General features: G+C 43.2%; 1 protein-coding gene across 1 annotated transcript in view; it reads right to left on the reverse strand.

Annotated features, from left to right (window-relative positions):
• Window positions 1-24,553, reverse strand: part of mrpl23 (mitochondrial ribosomal protein L23) — a 121,958-nt gene that overhangs the window by 81,972 nt on the left and 15,433 nt on the right. The window contains exon 2 of the mRNA XM_071326844.1: window positions 16,791-16,913. Coding sequence (XP_071182945.1) covers window positions 16,791-16,913 — 123 coding nt within the window. The remainder of the gene's footprint in view (window positions 1-16,790; window positions 16,914-24,553) is intronic.

Here is a 24,553-nt window from a genome sequence, read left to right on the forward strand (position 1 = left end):
AAACAGAAACTAAAACAACAAGCTCCCGCGCTCAGGTCTGTTCAACGCTGGTCCGACCAATCTGAATCCACGCTTCAAGACTGCTTCGATCACGCGGATTGGAATATGTTCCGCATTGCGTCCAACAACAATATTGACGAATATGCTGATTCGGTGAGCGAGTTCATTAGGAAGTGCATTGACGATGTCGTACCCACAGCAACGATTAAAACATTCCCAAACCAGAAACCGTGGATTGACGGCAGCATTCGCGTGAAACTGAAAGCGCGAACCACTGCTTTTAACCAGGGCAAGGTGACCGGAAGCATGACCGAATACAAACAGTGTAGCTATTCTCTCCGCAAGGCAATCAAACAGGCTAAGTCCCAGTACAGAGACAAAATCGAGTCGCAATTCAACAGCTCAGACACAAGAGGTATGTGGCAGGGTCTACAGTCAATCACGGATTACAAAAAGAAAACCAGCCCCGTCGCGGACCAGGATGTCTTGCTCCCAGACAGGCTAAACAACTTTTTTGCCCGCTTTGAGGACAATACAGTGCCACTGACACGGCCCCCTACCAAAACCTGCGGGCTCTCCTTCACTGCAGCCGAGGTGAGTAAAACATTTAAACGTGTTAACCCTCGCAAGGCTGCAGGCCCAGACGGCATTCCCAGCCGCGTCCTCAGAGCATGCGCAGACCAGCTGGCTGGTGTGTTTACGGACATATTCAATCAATCCTTATCCCAGTCTGCTGTTCCCACATGCTTCAAGAGGGCCACCATTGTTCCTGTTCCCAAGAAAGCTAAGGTAACTGAGCTAAACGACTACCGCCCCGTAGCACTCACTTCCGTCATCATGAAGTGCTTTGAGAGACTAGTCAAGGACCATATCACCTCCACCCTACCGGACACCCTAGACCCACTCCAATTTGCTTACCGACCCAATAGGTCCACAGACGACGCAATCGCAACCACACTGCACACTGCCCTAACCCATCTGGACAAGAGGAATACCCATGTGAGAATGCTGTTCATCGATTACAGCTCAGCATTTAACACCATAGTACCCTCCAAACTCGTCATCAAGCTCGAGACCCTGGGTCTCGACCCCGCCCTGTGCAACTGGGTCCTGGACTTCCTGACGGGCCGCCCCCAGGTGGTGAGGGTAGGTAACAACATCTCCACCCCGCTGATCCTCAACACTGGGGCCCCACAAGGGTGCGTTCTGAGCCCTCTCCTGTACTCCCTGTTCACCCACGACTGCGTGGCCATGCACGCCTCCAACTCAATCATCAAGTTTGCGGATGACACTACAGTGGTAGGCTTGATTACCAACAACGACGAGACGGCCTACAGGGAGGAGGTGAGGGCCCTCGGAGTGTGGTGTCAGGAAAATAACCTCACACTCAACGTCAACAAAACAAAGGAGATGATTGTGGACTTCAGGAAACAGCAGAGGGAGCACCCCCCTATCCACATCGACGGGTCAGTAGTGGAGAAGGTGGAAAGTTTTAAGTTCCTCGGTGTACACATCACGGACAAACTGAATTGGTCCACCCACACAGACAGCGTTGTGAAGAAGGCGCAGCAGCGCCTCTTCAACCTCAGGAGGCTAAAGAAATTCGGCTTGTCACCAAAAGCACTCACAAACTTCTACAGATGCACAATCGAGAGCATCCTGTCGGGCTGTATCACCGCCTGGTACGGCAACTGCTCCGCCCACAACCGTAAGGCTCTCCAGAGGGTAGTGAGGTCTGCAGAACGCATCACCGGGGGCAAACTACCTGCCCTCCAGGACACCTACACCACCCGATGTCACAGGAAGGCCATAAAGATCATCAAGGACAACAACCACCCAAGCCACTGCCTGTTCACCCCGCTATCATCCAGAAGGCGAGGTCAGTACAGGTGCATCAAAGCAGGGACCGAGAGACTGAAAAACAGCTTCTATCTCAAGGCCATCAGACTGTTAAACAGCCACCACTAACATTTAGCGGCCGCTGCCAACATACTGACTCAACTCCAGCCACTTTAAAAATGGGAATTGATGGAAATTATGTAAAAATGTACCACTAGCCACTTTAAACAATGCCACTTAATATAATGTTTACATACCCTACATTACCCATCTCATATGTATATACTGTACTCTATATCATCTACTGCATCTTGCCATCTTTATGTAATACATGTACCACTAGCCACTTTAAACTATGCCACTTTATGTTTACATACCCTACAGTACTCATCTCATATGTATATACCGTACTCTATACCATCTACTGCATCTTGCCATGCCGTTCTGTACCACCACTCATTCATATATCTTTATGTACATATTCTTTATCCCTTTACACTTGTGTGTGTGTATAAGGTAGTAGTTGTGGAATTGTTAGGTTAGACTACTTGTTGGTTATTACTGCATTGTCGGAACTAGAAGCACAAGCATTTCGCTACACTCGCATTAACATCTGCTAACCATGTGTATGTGACTAATAAAATTTGATTTGATTAGCTAACACAACGTGCCATTGGAACACAGGAGTGATGGTTGCTGATAATGGGCCTCTGTACGCCTATGTAGATATTCCATTTTTTTTTTTTTAACAGTCGATTCCAGCTACAATAGTCATTTACAACATTAATGTCTACACTGTATTTCTGACAATTTTGATGTTATTTTAATGGACAAAAAATGTGCTGTTCTTTAAAAAACAAGGATATTTCTAAGTGACCCCAAACTTTTGAACGGTAGTGTATGTTCATTACCTCAAATACCTTGTACCCCTGCACATTGATTCGGTACCGGTACTTCTTGTACGTAGGCTTTTTTTCCCCATTTACTTTTTTTATTTAGCTTGTTGAAGGCTACCCGAAACGTTTGACCCAAGTTAAACAATTTAAAAGGCAATGCTACGAAATACTAATTGAGTGCATGCCAACTTCTGCTCCACTGGGAATGTGATGAAAGAAATAAAAGCTGAAATAAATCATTCTCTCTATTATTCTGACATTTCACATTCTTAAAATAAAAGTGGTGATCCTAACTGACCTAAGACAGGGACATTTTACTAGGACTAAATGTCAGGAATTGTGAATAACTGGGTTTAAATGTATTTGGCTAAGGTGTATGTAAACTTCCGACGTCAACTTTATATAATTGGTCCACGGTACCCACCTTTATTTCACTCTCAGGAAACAGGAAGGTGCTTGGTCGGAAATCAAAGGATACCAGTTAAGGTATTAAACCCTAACCTACATCCCTCAGGGGTGTACTTCTACTGTACACATTTTCTTTCTGTCTCTATCTATCCATCTCTTGTTTTCTACCGGTTACTACTGCGGGGATGTTTTTCAGCGGCAGGGACGGGGAGACTAGTCGGGATGTAGGCAAAGATGAACGGAGCACAGTACAGAGAGATCTTTGATGAAAACCTGCTCCAGAACGCTCAGGACCTCAGACTGGGGCGAAGGTTCACCTTCCAACAGGACAACGACCATATAGCACACAGCCAAGACAATACAGGACTGGCTTCGGGAGCAATGCTCCCCATCGAACGTGACAGAACTTGAGAGGATCAGCAGAGAAGAACGGGAGAAACTCCCCAAATACAGGTGTGCCAAGCTTGTAGCATCATACCCAACAAGACTCAATACTGTAATCGCTACCAAAGGTGCTTCAACAAAGTACTGATTAAAGGTTCTGAATACTTATGTAAATGTCATATTTTATAAATGAGCTAAAAAGGTATTGTGTGTAGATTGCTGAGGAAAAAAACAATTTTAATCAATTTTAGAATAAGGCTGTAAACTAACAAAATGTGGAGAAAGTAAAGCGGTCTGAATTAGAGGTTGACCGATTAATTAGGGCCTATTTCAAGTTTTCATAAGACTCGGTAATCTGCATTTTTGTACGCCGATTACATTGCAATCCACGAGGACACCGCGTGGCAGGCTGATCACCTGTTATGCGAGTGCAGCAAGGAGCCAAGGAAAGTTGCTAGCTAGCATTGAACTTATCTTATAAAAAACAATCAATCTTAACATAATCACAAGTTAACTACACATGGTTGATGATATTACTAGCTTAACTAGCTTGTCCTGCGTTGCATACAATCAATGCGGTGCCTGTTAATTTATCATTGAATCACAGCCTACTTCGCCAAACGGGTGATGATTTAACAAAAGCACATTCGTGAAAAAAGAACAATTGTAGCACCAATGTCACAAGTTAGAACCATAAACATCAATGCCTTTCTTAAAAAGTTGCGAACTGTGTGAACCATTTCTTCCTAACAAAGACCGTAATTAATTTGCCAGAATTTTACGTTATTATGACATAACATTGAAGGTTGTGCAATGTAACAGCAATATTTAGACTTAGGGTTGCCACCCATTCAATAAAATACGGAACGATTCCGTATTTCACGAAATGAATAAACGTTTTGTTTTCGAAATGATAGGTCATTAATATGGTCAAATTCAGAAACTAAGGCTTGTATTTCTGTGTGTTTATTATATTCTAATTAAGTCTATGATTTGATATTTGATAGAGCAGTCTGACTGAGCGGTGGTAGGCAGCAGCAAGCTCGTAAGCATTCATTCAAACAGCACTTTCCTGCGTTTGCCAGCAGCTCTTCGCAATGCTTGAAGCACAGCGCTGTTTATGACTTCAAGCCTATCAACTCCCGAGATTAGGCTGGCAATACAAGAACATCCAATAGTCATAGGTAAATTAAATACAAATGGTATAGCTAGAAATAGTCCTATAATAACTACAACCTAAAACTTCTTACCTGGGAATATTGAAGACTCATGTTAAAAGGAACCACCAGCTTTCATATGTTCTCATGTTCTGAGCAAGGAACTTAAACGTTAGTTTTTTTACATGGTACATATTGCACTTTTACTTTCTTCTCCAACACTGTTTTTGCGTTATTTAAACCAAATTGAACATGTTTCAATATTTATTTGAGACTAAATTCATTGTATCTATGTATTACATTAAGTTAAAATAAGTGTTCATTCAGTATTGTTGTAAATGTCATTATTACAAATAAATAAATATACACACATATATATATATATATATATACAGTGGGGAGAACAAGTATTTGATACACTGCCGATTTTGAAGGTTTTCCTACTTCCAAAGCATGTAGAGGTCTGTAATTTTTATCATAGGTACACTTCAACTGTGAGACGGAATCTAAAACAAAAATCCAGAAAATCACATTGTATGATTTTTAAGTAATTAAATTGCATTTTATTGCGTGACATAAGTATTTGATCACCTACCAACCAGTAAGAATTCCGGCTCTCACAGACCTGTTAGTTTTTCTTTTAGAAGCCCTCCTGTTCTCCACTCATTACCTGTATTAACTGCACCTGTTTGAACTTGTTACCTGTATAAAAGACACCTGTACACACACTCAATCAAACAGACTCCAAACTCTCCACAATGGCCAAGACCAGAGAGCTGTGTAAGGACATCAGGGATAAAATTGTAGACCTGCACAAGGCTGGGATGGGCTACAGGACAATAGGCAAGCAGCTTGGTGAGAAGGCAACAACTGTTGGCGCAATTATTAGAAAATGGAAGATGTTCAAGATGACGGTCAATCACCCTCGGTCTGGGGCTCCATGCAAGATCTCACCTCGTGGGGCATCAATGATCATAAGGAAGGTGAGGGATCAGCCCAGAACTACACGGCAGGACCTGGTCAATGACCTGAAGAGAGCTGGGACCACAGTCTCAAAGAAAACCATTAGTAACACACTATGCCGTCATGGATTAAAATACTGCAGCGCACGCAAGGTCCCCCTGCTCAAGCCAGCGCATGTCCAGGCCCGTCTGAAGTTTGCCAATGACCATCTGGATGATCCAGAGGAGGAATGGGAGAAGGTCATGTGGTCTGATGAGACAAAAATAGAGCTTTTTGGTCTAAACTCCACTCGCCGTGTTTGGAGGAAGAAGAAGGTTGAGTACAACCCCAAGAACACCCTCCCAACCGTGAAGCTTTGAGGTGGAAACATAATTCTTTGGGGATGCTTTTCTGCAAAGGGGACAGGACGACTGCACCGTATTGAGGGGAGGATGGATGGGGCCATGTATCGCGAGATCTTGGCCAAAAACCTCCTTCCCTCAGTAAGAGCATTGAAGATGGGTCGTGGCTGGATCTTCCAGCATGACAACGACCCGAAACACACAGCCAGGGCAACTAAGGAGTGGCTCCGTAAGAAGCATCTCAAGGTCCTGGAGTGGCCTAGCCAGTCTCCAGACCTGAACCCAATAGAAAATCTTTGGAGGGAGCTGAACGTCCGTATTGCCCACCGACAGCCCCGAAACCTGAAGGATCTGGAGGTATGTATGGAGGAGTGGGCCAAAATCCCTGCTGCAGTGTGTGCAAACCTGGTCAATAACTACAGGAAACGTATGATCTTTGTAATTGCAAACAAAGGTTTCTGTACCAAATATTAAGTTCTGCTTTTCTGATGTATCAAATACTTATGTCATGCAATAAAATGCAAATTAATTACTTAAAAATCATACAATGTGATTTTCTGGATTTTTGTTTTAGATTCCGTCTCTCACAGTTGAAGTGTACCTATGATAAAAATTACAGACCTCTACATGCTTTGTAAGTAGGAAAACCTTCAAAATCGGCAGTGTATCAAATACTTGTTCTCCCCACTGGATTTTTTGGATTTTTGTTTTAGATTCCGTCTCTCACAGTTGAAGTGTACCTATGATAAAAATTACAGACCTCTACATGCTTTGTAAGTAGGAAAACCTTAAAAATCGGCAGTGTATCAAATACTTGTTCTCCCCACGTATATAAATAAAATACAGCTTTTTTTGGTCCTCCAATAAATCGATATCGGCATTGAAAAATCATAAAATCGGTCGACCTCTAATCTGAATACTTTCCGAAGGCACTGTACATTGTGTAATTTACTAATGGTCCTTAACTAGCACCATAGGGATATTGAATATCAAACCAAATTGAACGCGGGCATTACAAATCGGGTCAAGTGCCAGCAGCATACCACCCTGCATACCACTGTTGGCTTGCTTCTGAAGCTAAGCAGGGTCGGTCCTGGTCAGTCCCTGGATGGGAGACCAGATGCTGCTGGAAGTGGTGTTGGAGGGCCAGTAGGAGGCACTCTTTCCTCTGGTCTGAAAAATATCCCAATGCCCCAGGGCAGTGATTGGGGACACTGCCCTGTGTAGGGTGCCGTCTTTCGGATGGGACGTTAAACGGGTGTCCTGACTCTTTGAGGTCATTAAAGATCCCATGGCACTTATCGTAAGAGTAGGGGTGTTAACCCCGGTGTCCTGGCTAAATTCCCAATCTGGCCCTCAAACCATCATGGTCACCTAATAATCCCCAGTTTATAATTGGCTCATTCATCCCCCTCCTCTCCCCTGTAACTATTCCCCAGGTCGTTGCTGCAAATGAGAACGTGTTCTCAGTCAACTTACCTGGTAAAATAACGGTAAAATAAATAAAATAAAAAAAGTGCAGCTGAGCTCCGAATGATTACTTGGGTGCTGCAAGATGTGGGCATGTGGGTCGGATTAAAATAAACCCAACCCAAGGAAAACTGTTACGGTACACTTCATTCCGCGATACCATTTTTCTATCATCTCGCAAATCTTCGTTTTGGACGAGAAGGACATTGTGACCAAAATGTTCCTATTTACACTTTGTGGTCAATTTTGACACTAGAATAAATGCATAGGCCATTTTCTAAACAAGAAGTTGCTTTATGGGAGAAGTTTCTCTTTAAAAGGGGCAGTTGAACATTTGTCTCACTAAGTGAATCAAATATTTGAGGGTACATTGTGCTTGACTGAGCATGTAACACCCCAAAAACCTTTTATTCATGAACTTTGTCATTATTTATCATTAAAACACTATTACGCAAAATACTTTAATTGTGCTCAAAAATGTATTTTTGTGACCTGCACACACACACACACACACACACACAGAGTCTTAACCGTGACAAAGACCAACACAATAAACAGGGCACAACTCAAAAACATGACATACCAAGAGACTAACAAAAGGTTTGTACGGATGGAAGACATGAAACCTGAGATGAGGAGAGAAAGAAGAAACAGTTGATAGATGACATTAGGGATGTCCTGCTTGAAGAGATAAGCAGCAGTTCACACTTCATGTTATTATATAAAAGGTAAAAAGGGTAACAAGGTCTCCAACTCCCATACACACACACACAGAGATGTGGAAAACTCAACCGTTTCAAATAGTATGCTGAGTCATCGTTTAGCAGGACACATGAAACAGCGAAGGCCAGGCACAAAATGATTTGTAGTGACATTTCCTACAGAGAACTGCAAATAAGTTATGAGAGAAGTCAGCCAGTTGAGGTGGATTTAATGAAGAGGTCCACCTGCATTATCTCTAGTTGAATTTACATAAACTACTACGCTCAATCGTTTAACTTTCAGTGTTTGTCACTACATTACTACATCATTTAGCCATTTGATTTAGAATTTTAGGACCCGTTTAGGTATCCAAAAATATTTTTGTATTATTATTTGATAAAATATTGAGTTTGCCCATTACTACTAAAGCCCATAGAAACACATGAAAAACACATTGATAAATGGCAAAAAGGACAGTCCAAAAATAAATCATAAGCAGCAAGGTTTTGAAGTGTCTGTCCTAAATCTAGGAGATTACACATCACCGTCGTGTTCGTCCCATTAGTATGTAGCCAAAACGGTTCGGACGCTACCAAACAGAAGTTGGCACGTCGACATTACTGAGTTCAGACGAGTTTCCTGACACTTGTGGGGGTCGTAGAGCGAAACGGAGAACACCATCGTGTGTGAGAGAGTCTCCTCATTTCATAGACTGGTCATAATCGTTTCTAGGCCAAACCGTTCGGTTGCTACAGAGGTTTTCGTGAGAATACCGTTTTTTTCGGGATGTCTCGTGGTCTGACAAACACTGCTCTTGCTCTGCCACCTTTCACAGCAGATGCGGAAGTCGTGGATTGAGGATTTCGGTGCAATGAGACCGTTCCAATGCAACAAAAAAAACAGATCTCTAGCTTAAACTTACAGATTTTGATAGGGATTGTTATGTCATTTAGATTGATGCACAGGTATTTCTATTAAGATTAAATACCATAAACTAAATGTGATTTCTGTCATTCTGAGAACCGTAGGGGGATTAAATGCTATTTTTTTCAATTCAGAGACTCTGGATGGTGGAACCAAAGAGATGAAGCAGAGCATGTAACCATGGCAACCTCCTGGCAAAACAACAACACTGTTATTTTGTTCAACAGGTAGAATACATGATCCCAAGTTCACAGAATGAATGAATACATCGTAGAGATCCTATAAAATTACTAGAGGGGCTGTGTCATAAACCCTCACAGTTCCAGAATTGGGTGAAAATGGCAGCCATATTGGTCAGGGAGAAACCAGTGTAATTGGCATGAATGGCAGTGCAGGCATATTCTGATCAGAAATTGTGCAGTAAAATTATTGTCAACTTAAAATAGTCATAATTATAAATACAGTTTATACAGGTTTTATACCGATGTTCTGTACAAACCTCTAAAATACTGTATATGTAAACAGACGACAAATGTTAAAAATGTTGCTTTCGTGGAAAGCTGTGAATGCTATGATATCAGTACAACTTGTCAAAGTCCTTTCATCAACTGATTTCCCACCGGCTGTGGATTGACTATTGTTTGAATGGAATTGTGGCATATTGGCAGTTAATTTGAACTGCCAATATGCACCCTATGTCTGGCTGGCTAGCTAACAGACATAGGGTGCAGATACATACTTCAAATTCCTTATTTTTACACAATATCTTATCACAGCACTGGCAAACCATAGTTGACCAACTCCCTGACCAAAATTGCTGACCTTTAATCCCATCATAAGAAGGTTCATGTCCATTATAGTATTCTAATTCCTAATTATATGGAACACATACTGTATTGTCTATGTTAGTGAGCAACAGACATTTCTCAACCCCCCCCCCCAACCTCACATTGAACTGCACAAGACAAGAGTCCACTAAGTGTGTGTGTGTGTATCCTGAAATCTGAAGCCAGTCACTGTTCTCTTACACAAGAATGTGTATGCAAACCAACGATGGCGCTGGAGAAAGGAAGAGATACTTCAAGACCACAAAATGACTCAACGAACACTCAAAATGACAAAGGAAACCAAACGACCTCAGCACTAAGGAAGCGAGAGAGAAACACTCGCCGGTTGTTTTGAGCCATTGAAAGTGCCAAGGAAGGATTAGGAGACGGCTGTGTGGTTTGAGAAACGTTTGCAGAGCGTTTGGGAAGTGTATAATGATAAAGCGAGGAGAAGAGAGAACGAGTCGAGTTCCGTCCTGTGAGTCCACAGAATAACATAGGACCTCTATGGGTGTGTGTTCATTTCAGGCCCCAGGTGCTAGGCAGACAAAGCAAACCTTGTGTTCGTCCTGAGAAAAACGATATTAAAGCACTCAAGAAAGGCTCACTACAAAAACGCTACTACCTACGGCCAATATCGCAATCAACACTTTATTGTAGTGACGGCACAGTAGTCACAGGGTTTACGTTAGAAGGTAATAGAAGGTAAAAAAAAAATTAAAAAGCTGATAAATAATATTGGGGGGGGGGGGGGGGGGGGGGGAAGGCCATTGCAAAATAATGCATTTTAGCCTAATAATGAAATACCCGTTGATGTAGCGCGAGAGCTGCCAAAAACAGCTCAAACAGGTGTTTGTTTCTGCTGGAGTGAAACGTGCTTTAAATAAACCCAATCAGTGTGCAACATTTTTAAAAGAAATCGCGTGTAAAAAAACAACAAAAAACAATGGCCACAATTATAAAGGAAACATTTAATTGTTAGAATGCGGAACGTTTTACTACATACGAGGCACGTCTTACCTTGCTTCAAAGTAGGCTAGCCAAAATCCAACAAAACGTGCAGGTTTTTACTTTCGAAAAACGTCCATATGCCATTGAAAACATTAGCCGTTTCCTCTCATGTTCTATTGGTTTTCAAAAAAACTTTCTTTAATTCTCCAGTAGCCAAAGGCACAATCCTTGTCATATTAGCAACCCATGCTAGTTGTTGCATATTTACATGTCCCCTCTTTCAAATTTTCATGACTGATATTTTCATCTCTGTCACATGAAACGGCTCACAAGGATGTTTCCCCACTAATTGGATTATGAAACAAACATTCGCACGTAGCCTACTACCTTGTGCGCATTGCTGCGCTTATAACCTGAAGAATAGTTCACCCCTTAAAAAAATAAAGATTGTTTAGCACCATTTTAACATTCTAATCTGTTGCATGAGCCTCCTTGCTTTTTTTTTTTTTTAAATGTTGGATGACTTTTGGATCTATCATCCCACAACTGTCCCAGGGTCTGTTTGGAACAGGCTATTTCTCGCACAGAACGACTTGCTGACCAATAGAATAGGTGTCACGTTCCTGACCTGTTTTCCTTTGTCTTGTATTTATTTAGTTGGTCAGGGCGTGAGTTGGGTGGGTTTGTCTATGTGTGATTTTCTATGTTGGGATGTTTGTGTTCGGCCGGGTATGATTCTCAATCAGAGGCAGCTGTCAATCGTTGTCCCTGATTGAGAATCATACTTAGGCAGCCTGGGTTTCACGTGTGTTTTTGTGGGTGTTTGTATCTCGTGTCAGTGTTCGTGCCACACGGGACTGTTTTCGGTTTTGTCACGTTTGTTGTTTTTGTAAGTGTTCAGTTTCGTTTTAATAAATTATCATGAGCACTACCCACTCTGCGTGTTGGTCCGATCCATGCTCCTCCTCGTCTGAGGAGGAGAACGACTATGACGACCGTTACAATAGGTCAACTTTTCTATATTGGGGAAGTAGATTGACATAGACTAGTCATTTCTCAATGCAGCACGTAGTTACTTAGAGTAGGCATCGGCCATATACATTCCTTCTCCTCTCTTTGCACAGGAAAATGTTGGCCTTTTATAAAAACACATTTCATGCAATTCTACTACACGTTATATGACTGGAGACCTTGGCGGAATATTTTTTAATACAACAAAAATGACAGGGTAGCCAACTCTGCCGACACTGACAAACATATCAATAAAAACAATTTTGTGTGATCATGTATTAGGCCTTGGAAAAGGGGAGACAAATACAACGACGGTAATCTAACCTGGAATCAAATCACATGTTGTCACATGCGACGACTATAACAGGTGTAGAGACCATACAGTGAAATGATTACTTACAAGCCCTTAAATCAACAACGCAGATAAGAAAAATTCAACAAAAAAAAAGAAGAAAAGTAACAAATAATTAAAGAGCAGCAGTAAAATAACAATAGCGAGACTATATACAGGGGGTACCGGTAAAGAGTCAATGTGCAGAGACACAGGTTAGTCGAGTTAATATATGTGGGTAGAGTTATTCAAGTAACTTATGCATAGATAATAACAGAGAGTATCAGCAGTGTAAAGGGGGGAGGGGCAATGCAAGCAGTCTGGGTAGCCATTTGATTAGACGTTCAGCAGTCTTACGGCTTGGGGGGGGTAGAAGCTGTTTAGAAGCATCTTGGACCTAGACTTGGCGCCCCGGTACCGCTTGCTATGCGGAAGCAGAGAGAACAGTCTGACTAGATTGGCTGGAGTCTTTGACAATTTTTTGGGCCTTCCTCTGACACCGCCTGGTATAGAGTTCCTGGATGGCAGGAAGCTTGGCCCCAGTGATGTACTGGGCCGTTCGCACTACCCTCTTTAGTGCCTTGCGGTCGGAGGCTGAGCAGTTTCCATACAAGGCAGTGATGCAACCAGTCAGGATGCTCTCGATAGTGCAGCTATAAAACCTTTTGAGGATCTGAGGACCCATGACAAATCTTTTCAGTCTCCTGAGGGGGAATAGGTTTTGTCGTGCCCTCGTCACGACTGTCTTGGTGTGCTTGGATCATGTTAGTGATGTGGACACCAAGGAACTTGAAGTTCTCAACCTGCTCCACTACAGCCCAATCAATGAGAATGGGGGCGTGCTCGGTCCTCCTTTTCCTGTATTCCACAATCATCTCCTTTGTCTTGATCACGTTGAGGGAGAGGTTGTTGTCCTGGCACCACACGGCCAGGTCTCTGACCACCTCCCTATATGCTATCTCGTCGTTGTCGGTGATCAGGCCTACCACTGTTGTGTCATCGGCAAACTTAACGATGGTGATAGAGTCGTGCCTGGCAGTGCAGTCATGAGTGAACAGGGAGTACAGGAAGAGGATAGTGAATGATAAAAACGGTGAATATGCACACTTACCGGGGATTTGACCGATCTCTACTGGTGCCAAAACTTTTTGCTCAATTAAGTTGAGAATGTTGATAATGAAAAGACTCCAGTCTGTATTTTAGTTGTCTTCTCTTTACAGCAATAGCCATTTGTTTTCCAAACTGTTTTTCCACTTCCGACTGTAGGCTATGCGATTTAAAACAAGCCACAGCTTCTTTATTTTTAAGAAGCGAATGATCCTCTGTGGTCAAATCATGCTTTCTGGTGTCGTAGCCTATTTTGAAGGATGTTATTTATTTCTGTATAGACAGGAGTACGCTAATTAGGCTATACAATTTTGGCATTTGAACGCAATTTTCTTTAGGGAAGCTTAGCTTCCTAGCCGTATGGATGCTCCGCCTATGCATCGTCAAATTCCTCACTGGTATTCGGTAAGAACTACGCACGCCGTTGCATTCGAGCTGCATGTTCCGTTAAGATGAAATACCATAAACTAAACGTGATTTCTGTCATTCTGAAAACCGTAGGTGGACGCCCTAATCAGGTCACGAAACCAATGCATATGGGTCCGGTAAATTTCTTAAATGTCCTGTAAATGAAAAATGCTGCCGGTCAAATGTCCGGCGCCACATTTTCCAAATGGAAACCCTGAGTAGTCATCGATATCATGTACATTAGGTGATCCGGGGAGGGTATAGATGTGTGTAAGCGAGTGAGAGAGACGGTGTGTGTGTGTGTGTGTGTGTTTATATATATTTGTGTGAGCATGTGTGTCTGTCTGAAGAGGATCAACAAGGTGTAGTAAACACACAATTTTTTGAGGGGTGGAGGTACAGCAATCATGTTCATCTGAGATCCCCAAGGATTGGAAAGCTGCCGCGGTCATCCCCCTCTTCAAAGGGGGAGACACCCTGGACCCAAACTGTTACAGACCTATATCCATCCTGCCCTGCCTATCTAAGGTCTTCGAAAGCCAAGTCAACAAACAGATCACTGACCATCTCGAATCCCACCGTACCTTCTCCGCTGTGCAATCCGGTTTCCGAGCCGGTCACGGGTGCACCTCAGCCACGCTCAAGGTACTAAACGATATCATAACCGCCATCGATAAAAGACATTACTGTGCAGCCGTCTTCATCGACCTGGCCAAGGCTTTCGACTCTGTCAATCACCATATTCTTATCGGCAGACTCAGTAGCCTCGGTTTTTCTAATGACTGCCTTGCCTGGTTCACCAACTACTTTGCAGACAGAGTTCAGTGTGTCAAATCGGAGGGCATGTTGTCCGGTCCTCTGGCAGTCTCTATGGGGGTACCACAGGGTTCAATTCTCGGGCCGACTCTTTTCTCTGTATACATCAATGATGTTGCTCTTGCTGCGGGCGATTCCCTGATCCACCTCTACGCAGACGACACCATTCTATATACTTCCGGCCCTTCCTTGGACACTGTGCTATCTAACCTCCAAACGAGCTTCAATGCCATACAACACTCCTTCCGTGGCCTCCAACTGCTCTTAAACGCTAGTAAAACCAAATGCATGCTTTTCAACCGTTCGCTGCCTGCACCCGCACGCCCGACTAGCATCACCACCCTGGACGGTTCCGACCTAGAATATGTGGACATCTATAAGTACCTAGGTGTCTGGCTAGACTGCAAACTCTCCTTCCAGACTCATATCAAACATCTCCAATCCAAAATCAAATCAAGAATCGGCTTTCTATTCCGCAACAAAGCCTCCTTCACTCACGCCGCCAAACTTACCCTAGTAAAACTGACTATCCTACCGATCCTCGACTTCGGCGATGTCATCTACAAAATAGCTTCCAATACTCTACTCAGCAAACTGGATGCAGTTTATCACAGTGCCATTCGTTTTGTTACTAAAGCACCTTATACGACCCACCACTGCGACCTGTATGCCCTAGTCGGCTGGCCCTCGCTACATGTTCGTCGTCAGACCCACTGGCTCCAGGTCATCTACAAGGCTATGCTAGGTAAAGTGCCGCCTTATCTCAGTTCACTGGTCACGATGGCTACACCCACCCGCAACACGCGCTCCAGCAGGTGTATCTCACTGATCATCCCTAAAGCCAAAACCTCATTTGGACGCCTTTCCTTCCAGTTCTCTGCTGCCTGCGACTGGAACGAATTGCAAAAATCTCTGAAGTTGAAGACTTTTATCTCCCTCAACAACTTTAAAAATCTGCTATCCGAGCAGCTAACCGATCGCTGCAGCTGTACATAGTCCATCTGTAAACTACCCACCCAATTTACCTACCTCACCCCCCATACTGCTTTTATTTATTTACTTTTCTGCTCTTTTGCACACCAGTATCTCTTCTTGCACATGATCATCTGATGATTAATCACTCCAGTGTTAATCTGCTAAATTATAATTATTCGATTTATTGCCTACCTCATGCCTTTTGCACACATTGTATATAGATTCTCTTTTTTTTCTACCATGTTATTGACTTGTTTATTGTTTACTCCATGTGTAACTCTGTGTTGTCTGTTCACACTGCTATGCTTTATCTTGGCCAGGTCGCAGTTGCAAATGAGAACTTGAACTCAACTAGCCTACCTGGTTAAATAAAGGTGAAATAAAAAAAATAAAAAAAAATGTGCCTCTCCCTGGCCCAGGTAAAGGCCCCAGGGGGAAAAAACGAATAAAAACCATTTCATCCACACACAGACCGACCTTTTAAAACAAGCACCCTGGAGTCTGGGGCGGGAACCCAGTACCTGAATGAATAGATTAGGAATAATCCCCTGCAAAGACTGGGTCAGTGGACTGTCTGTTTGATGGTCGAAGCAGCAGATGACTTGTGACCTATGTCTTAGACCAAGACAATGGCGTTGTGGCAAGAAATGTAATGCCAACAAGATCCAAATAAAATGATAGTACATCTCGCAACTCTTTGCATCTACGGCTCTGGATGGTAATAATCGTTCCCTGTACATGCTTGATGTCATGTTTAAGTTGAGCGAACGTTGATGAACTGAGCTAGCATAGCAATAAAGCAAACACTCACAGTAAGAACAAGTTGCCCTTGAAAATATACCTGACCCTGAAACAATAGTTTGGGGAAGCCACTATCTACTCAGTTCTGTTTTTCTCATCTCATGCTCAGTCAATCAGCTCAGTACTGGGGTCAGAGGAACAACCTACAGTAGCCTGAAGCCGATGGCTGCCGTTCATTTCTTTAGGTTAGCACTCCATCTAGTGGCCAGGATGCAGACCAGCACTTGTTCACTCCACCTCATGGAAATGGACTGGTGTGAGAAATACAGTGAAGATTCTTACACACCCATCTAATGCTTTTAAATCTATGAGGGGACGGGGAACATGTACACTAAGTAAAAAAGGAGGGGAAATGGAATTGGGTTCTGAGCCGGGGTCCGATTATCAACCATTCTCCCCTTCAGTGTGCCCTCATTCATTTGGACACACATTTAAATTTACAACTCGTGTTACAGGTCAATTAAAAAAAACAGACTTACTCCATGGGGATTCTGAACTGCACTGTGTCCTGCGGCTGCTCCTTCCCTGGTCGGACCAAAGTCAGGGAGAATGGCGGCCGGAAGATCCTCAGTTGGGGGTTCCCGATCTGGTACAGCGGGTATCTGTATGGAAAACAGGAGACAGGGTTGAAGGAGAGCCCAAGCACACTTTCCAGGGTCAGTATCCCAGACCACTACTCCTGGACTAAAAGGTATGCTCAATATAGATGATCAATGGAAAGTGTTTTTAGTTCAAGAACAATTTTAATAATCTGGCTCCAGGAAACTGGTCCATACAATCAATGCTTATTTGACACTTTTTTTGGCTATAGCAATGCTTTTGGCCGACAGTCTTCTTCTGAACATAACAGATTAACAGTGAGAGTAGAAAGTGAGCAGGTGCAGTCAGTACAATATAGGGAAGGGGACTAAAGTCATTGGACCCATGTCAATGGGGTGCATTTCAATAGTCCTGGTCCTCCCCTCTCCTCCAGTCCTAGGCGCATGAAAGGTGAAAATGTGTCAAGGAGTCTCTAGCTTTCGAGTTAAAGAAAGTCTGTTCAATCAATTTGCCAATATCAAATACAAATATTTTTTACCACAAGTAATTTTAACTAGCCAACTGTCCCTTAGCCCGACTACCCATCCACATCAAACGACCTTTTCTTCTCCACAATGAATCAGGGTTTGCTGCTCGGAGCACATCTCTGAAGCCTCTGAGCATGTATCAATCCTGCTATAGGACTCATTGCGGCTAGCCTAAAGATTCCGACCTTACAGTCGACGTAAATACACGTTGTGCCATCTGCTGATGTAAGTAAAAAGGTCTTTATAAACACATTTGATTAATTGATTTTCCCTCATGCTATCAGCAGGTTACAGGAAGTTGAATGTAAGACTTTAAGACCTTTTATTGCACTCACAATAGCACCTTTGGCAGCGATTACAGCCTCAAGTCTTATTTGGCATGATGCTACAAGCTTGGCACACCTGTATCTGGGGAGTTTCTCCCATTCTCCTCTGCAGATCCGCTCACGCACTGTCAGGTTGGATGGGGGGGGGGGGGGGGGGGGTCACAGCACAGCTATTTTCAGGTCTCTCCAGAGATGTTCGATCTGGTTCAAGTCCGAAATCTGGCTGGGCCACTCAAGAACATCAGGAGACTTGTCCCAAAGCCACTCCTGCGTTGTCTTGGCTGTGTGCTTAGGTGAACCTTCGCCCCAGTCTGAGGTCATGAGCTCTCTGGAGCAGGTTTTCATCAAGGATATCTCTGTACTTTACTACGTTCATCTTTCCCTTGATCCTGACTAGTCTCCCAGTCCCTGCCGCTGAAAAACATCCCGACAGCATGATGCTACCACCACCATGCCTTTTACTGAGGAGTGTCTTCCGTCTGGCCACTCCACCATAAATGCCTGATTGGTGGAGTGCTGCAGAGATGGTTGTCCTTCCAGAAGGTTCTCCCATCTCCACAGAGGAACTCCGGAGCTCTGTCAGAGTGACCATCGGGTTCTGGGTCACCTCCCTGACCAAGGCCCTTCTCCCCCGTTTGCTCAGTTTGGCCAGGTGGCCAGCTTTAGGAAGAGTTTTGGTCGTTCCAAATTTATTCCATTTAAGAATGATGTAGGTAGGTCTCTGTGTTCTTGGGGACCTTCAATGATGCAGACATTTTCTTGTACCCTTCCCCAGATCTATGCCTCGGAGCTCTACGGATATTTCCTTCAACCACATGGCTTGGTTTTTGCTCTGACATGCACTGTCAACTGTGGAACCTTATACAGACAGGTCATCAAAAAGCATGAAGACTTCTGCCTGAAGCCCATACACTCCGCAGCGTACATGTTGGACCCCAAGTATGCTGGCAAGAGCATCCTGTCTGGTGCAGAGATCAACAAGGCCTATGGTGTCATCACTACCTTGGCCTGGATGAGGGCAAGGTTCTTGGCAGTCTGGTGAAGTACACTTCCAAGCAAGGGCTTTGGGATGGAGATGCAATATGGCAGTCGTGCCAACATATCTCATCAGCCACCTGGTGGTAGGGACTTTGTGGATCTGAGGCTCTTTCCCCTGTTGCCTCCATCATCCTCCAAATCCCACCAACATCAGCCGCCTCAGAGCGGAACTGGTCCTTGTTTGGGAACACACACAAAAGCATGCAACAGGCTGACCAATACCAGGGTTGAAAAATTGGTGGCCATCCGGGCAAATTTGAGGCTTTTTGAGCACGACAACGAGCCATCCTCAACAAGGTTGGAAAGTGACACTGAAGATGAGGCCTCAGAGTCTGATGTTCAAGAGGTGGACATTGAGGAAGTCCAGGGAGAAGACATGGAAGCCTGAGAGGAAGACAGCCTAGAAACTAAAGCATTTGGTTATCATTTTACAGATGTATCTTGAAAATGTTTTTGGGAGATGTGATGGATCGTTGGGGATCATTCAATATTCCCTTTCTTTTGTTGTTCAGTGAAATCATCCCATGTGAAGAGTCAACTCATTTAATTAAAGTTCAATTCGTAACTAAATAGTTTTTTTTATTTATATTTGAAGGATTTAATCATTTACAATTATGTCTACCTATCATAAGGTAAAAGGTTTATGTTTCTGTCTCCATATGATACGGTAGATAAAAAAAAACAGAGCTGGCGCACACCCAGTATTTTTTTGTGTGTGGAGGTGCTAACTAACGGCGAATAAACTATAAAAATAAAGAAAGTTGCACACACCATGTATAAACTCCCAGCAATTTAATGTGTATTTACCAACGTTTCGGCATCACTGTGCCTTCCACAGGGTAATGTCATGAATACATGAGTTGTCATGTCATTAATTACCCTGAGAAAGGCACAGTGATGCCGAAACGTTGGTAAATACACATTAAATTGCTGGGAGTTTATACATGGTGTGTGCGACTTTATTTTGATAGTTTACAGTCCATATGATATGGTAAAAAAAAAACACAGCAAACAAAGAAACGTCCCTTTTTCAGGACCCTGTCCTTCAAAGATATTTGTATTTTTACAAATTAGCTTCAAAGATCTTCATTATAAGGGTTTAAACACTGTTTCCCATGCTTGCTCAATGAACCATAAACAATTAACTTCTTATGGCTGCATGGGCAGTATTGAGTAGCGTGGATGAAAGGTGCCCAGAGTAAACGGCCTGCTCCTCAGTCCCAGTTACTAATATATGCATTATTAGTATTGGATAGAAAGCACTTGAAAGTTTCTAAAACTGTTTGAATTATGTCTGTGAGATTAACAGAACTCATATGGCAGGCAAAAACCTGAGAAATTCCAATTCCTGTTTGGATTTTTTCTGGGGGTGCCATATTTTCAAACAAGCTCTCATTGAAAATACAGAGAGATATGGATGGGTTTTCACTTCCTACGGCTTCCACTAGATGTCAACAGTAAATAGAACTAAGTCTGATGACTCTAATGTGAAGGGGGGGGTCGAAGTAGACAGAAATTAGTAATCACTGCCATGAGGTGACCATGCATTCAACACGCGCGTTCACGTGAGAGGCAGCGCCGTTCCATCTCTCAATTGAAGTCGATGTAATTCTCCGGTTGGAACGTTATTCAAGATTAACAACATTCTAAAGATGGATTCAGTACATTGTTTGACATGTTTCTACTGACTGTTACGGAACGTTTGGACATTTCGTCACGTTATAGTGGTCGCGCTTTGAGACTTTGGTTAGGGTTTTGGTAAACAATTCGAAAGTAGCTAATTTGACATAAATAACGGACATGAACGAACAAATCAAGCATTTATTGTGGACCTGGTATTCCTAAGACTGCATTCTGATGAATTCATCAAAGGAAACATTTATCATGTATTTTCTGGTTTCTGTTGAGTCCAACATGGCGGCTAATTTGGCTATTCATCTGAGCTCCGTCTCAGATTATTGCATGGTTTATTTTTCCGTGAAGTTTCTTTGAAATCTGACACAGCGGTTGCATTAAGGAGAGGTATATCTATAATTCCATGTGTATAACTTGTATTATCATCTATATTTATGATGGGTATTTCTGTTGAAACGATGTGCCTATGCAAAATCACTTGATGTTTTTGCAACTAGTGAATCTAACGCCTCAATGTAAACTCAGATTTTTTTATATAAATATGAACTTAAACAAAACATGCATGTATGCATGCTATTTCCAAGAAACCGGGGGAAGAACGGCAGTGGTAGAACATCAACAGACAAAAAAACATAAAGCATCTCTGATTGCCCGTGTTGATATGCCCTCTGTCACCACATTCATCAAGAAGGTAGAGCCTTCCCAAGAAGAATATGATTTAGCTGTGCAGGAGGGAAAGCTTTATGAGCCGAAGTTTACATGTGCTAGGACAAAATGTGACGCCACAGTAAGTAACGTGTTAGCACCATGGGCAACTACTTTGGTAACACAGGACCTAGACCAGGTTGAATGTGTGTCCCTGTCCGTTGATGTGTCCAATCATGGACATGTAAAGCTGCTGCCAATAGCAGTCAGATATTGTAAGATATATGGTGGCAACACATCTGTGGAAACAAAACTGCTTGATTTGTTGATTTGAAAGCAGAAACAGCAGAGGAGATTGCAGCTGAGGTCCTGGTGGTCATCCAAAAATGTAACCTGCAAAACAAAGTCGTGGCATTGTCTGCCGACAACACAAATACCAACTTTGGAGGACTGAATAGGCTGGGGAGGGTCAATGTCCATACCAAAGTAAAAAATGCTCTGCAGAGGGAGGTGATTGGCTTAGGTTATCCTGCCCACATCATTCATAACACGGCCAGAACAGCTTTGGATACGATTCCCCTTGATGTTGAGTACCTGGTCACAAAGATATTTTCACCGTCAGAGTAGAAAGACTGAAGAGCTTTTGTGAGTTTGTTGGCCAGGAGTACCATAACATTTTAGGACACAGCAATGTTCGCTGGCTGTCCATGCTCCCTGCTCTAGAAAGAGTGCTGAAAAGGTATGTGCCATTGAAATCCTTTTTTCTTTCTGAAGACAAATGCCCTGTTGTCCTGCAAACAATGTTCGAAGATCCACTGACTGAACTTTGGCTGGACTTTGTCCATGGAAACTTGACCGTATTCAGTGACACGATCAAGATGCTTGAAGGGCAGAACCACTGCGCTGTGGAGTCAGCTGCAATTCTGAGAAACATTGAGGCAAAATTGACTGCAAGACGTGATGACAACCAGTTTTGGTCAGAGGACTTCTGAGAGAGCTAGAGGGAAATGGTGCAATGTCCAAAGAGAGCTTTATCAAAACTGCAAGAGTTCCTAAAGGGGGGATCGCTTGAAGCCACACGGTCCCGTGTGGCTCAGTTGGTAGAGCATGGCGCTTGCAACGCCAGGGTTGTGGGTTCATTCCCCACGGGGGGACCAGGATGAATATGTATGAACTTTCCAATTTGTAAGTCGCTCTGGATAAGAGCGTCTGCTAAATGACTTAAATGTAAATGTAAATGTCTCCTATGGGCACAAACCCATTGTCGCTGGACAAGACAGGACTGGCAAAAAGTGCTCTTCACTGACGAGTCGCGGTTTTGTCTCAACAAGGGTGATTCGCGTTTATCGTCGAAGGAATGAGCGTTACACCGAGGCCTGTACTCTGGAGCAGGATCGATTTGGAGGTGGAGCGTCCGTCATGGTCTGGGGCGGTGTGTCATCGGATTCTCCTCCCTCATGTGGTACCCTTCCTGCAGGCTCATCCTGACATAACCCTCCAGCATCACAATGCCACCAGCCATACTGCTCGTTCGGTGCGGGATTTCCTGCAAGACAGGAATGTCAGTGTTCTGCCATGGCCAGCGAAGAGCCCGGATCTCAATCCCATTGAGCACGTCTGGGACCTGTTGGATCAGAGGGTGAGGGCTAGGGCCATTCCCCCCAGAAATGTCTGGGAACTTGCAGGTGCCTTGGTGGAAGAGTGGGGTAACATCTCACAGCAAGAACTGACAAATCTGGTGCAGTCCATGAGGAGGAGATACACTGCAGTACTTAATGCAGCTGGTGGCCACACCAGATACTGACTGTTACTTTTGATTTTGACACATGTTTGTGGAACTTTTTCAGTTCATGTCTCAGTTGTTGAATCTTATGTCATACAAATATTTACACATGTTATGTTTGCTGAAAATAAACACAGTTGACAGTGAGATGACGTTTCTTTTTTTGCTGAGTTTATATCCAATGCATATCTACATTTAAATGGTATTAACATTCATTCCCATATATTCCTGTGGAAAGTTTCTACCTCTGAATATTCCCCAAAATGTGCAACCCTATATGCCACACCTGTCTGGTGGATGGATTACCTTGGAAAGGGAGAAATGCACACTAACAGGGATGTAAACCAATTTGTGCACAACATTTGAGAGAAATACAGTTTCTGTACATATGGAAAAATGTGGGGATCTTTTATTTCAGCTCATGAAACATGGGACCAACACTTTACATGTTGCGTTTATATTTTTGTTCGGTGTAGCTAACTAGCCATTTAATTTGCGCTCGCACTCAAAACACAATTCCAACAGCAGAATTATAGTCCGTGTACAAAACATTAGGAAAACATTCCTAATATTGAGTTGCAGCCCCTTTTGCCCTCAAAACAGCCTCAATTCATCGAGGCATGAACTCTACAAGGTGTCGAAAGCGTTCCACAGGGATGCTGGCCCATGTTGACTCCAATTCCTCCCACAGTTGTGTCAAGTTGGCTGGATGTCCTTTGGAAGGTGGACCATTCTTGATACACATGGGAAACGGTTTATCGTTGCAGTTCTTGACACACTAACCGATGCACCTGGCACTTAATACCACACCCAGTTCAAAGGCAATTCAATCTTTTGTCTTGCCCATTCACCCTCTGAATGGCACACATACACAATCCATGTCTCAATTGTCTCAAGGCTTAACAATCCTTCTTTAACCCGTCTCCCCCTATTCATCTACACTGATTGAAGTGGAGTTAACAAGTGAGATCAATAAGGGATCATAGATTTCACCTGGTCAGTGTGTCATGGAAATAGCAGGTGTTCCTTATGTTTTAAATACTCAGGGTATCTGAGAAATACTTATGGCATTACAAACGTAGCTGCACACAATAATAACAAAGTCAATATCAGCATGTGAAGTAGATGGTTAGAATAAAAATCGCCTAAACAAACTGCACTATCAATTTAGGAGTCTACAATCTCACCATGTTCAACCTGCAGATCGACGTGCCTCGCAGAGTGGAGTCTGACATTCGCAACGGCACCATGCAATGCACCCTGGACTGAAGAGGCAGACGCGAAGGAGAAATGCGGTGGGCCCTCTTAAAAATTACACATTTCTTAAGGTAGGAATATCACAAAAGATATGATCAACGGTATATCCGAGAGAAGAAAAGCTCTCGCGTTAGGACTTCGCCGGTATTGAAATCTGACATGTATGACAGACGTTTTCGCAATCTCCTCGAGCGTGGTTTTGATGACAAGCTATATTGAATACATGTCGTTGGTCAAAGGGTCGTGAAACGATCATATGGACGTAAAGGGGAACCAATAGTATTGATTCAGGTAGGAAAAATAATAATTAAAATAATAATTTGGAGTTGCGAGGTTTTCATCCAACAGCGACAGTATAATAATATAAAACTATGTAACTGAAGTGACTTGGTAAAATGTAAGTTACTTTCTTCAGAAATTACTTAAGAATACAGCCCACAGTAGCACATTAATACCCACCTACGGGGAGCGAGACTGGGAGTCAGACGGGA

Source organism: Salvelinus alpinus, chromosome 9, assembly GCF_045679555.1.
Source record: "Salvelinus alpinus chromosome 9, SLU_Salpinus.1, whole genome shotgun sequence".
In the NCBI taxonomy this organism is placed as follows: domain Eukaryota; kingdom Metazoa; phylum Chordata; class Actinopteri; order Salmoniformes; family Salmonidae; genus Salvelinus; species Salvelinus alpinus.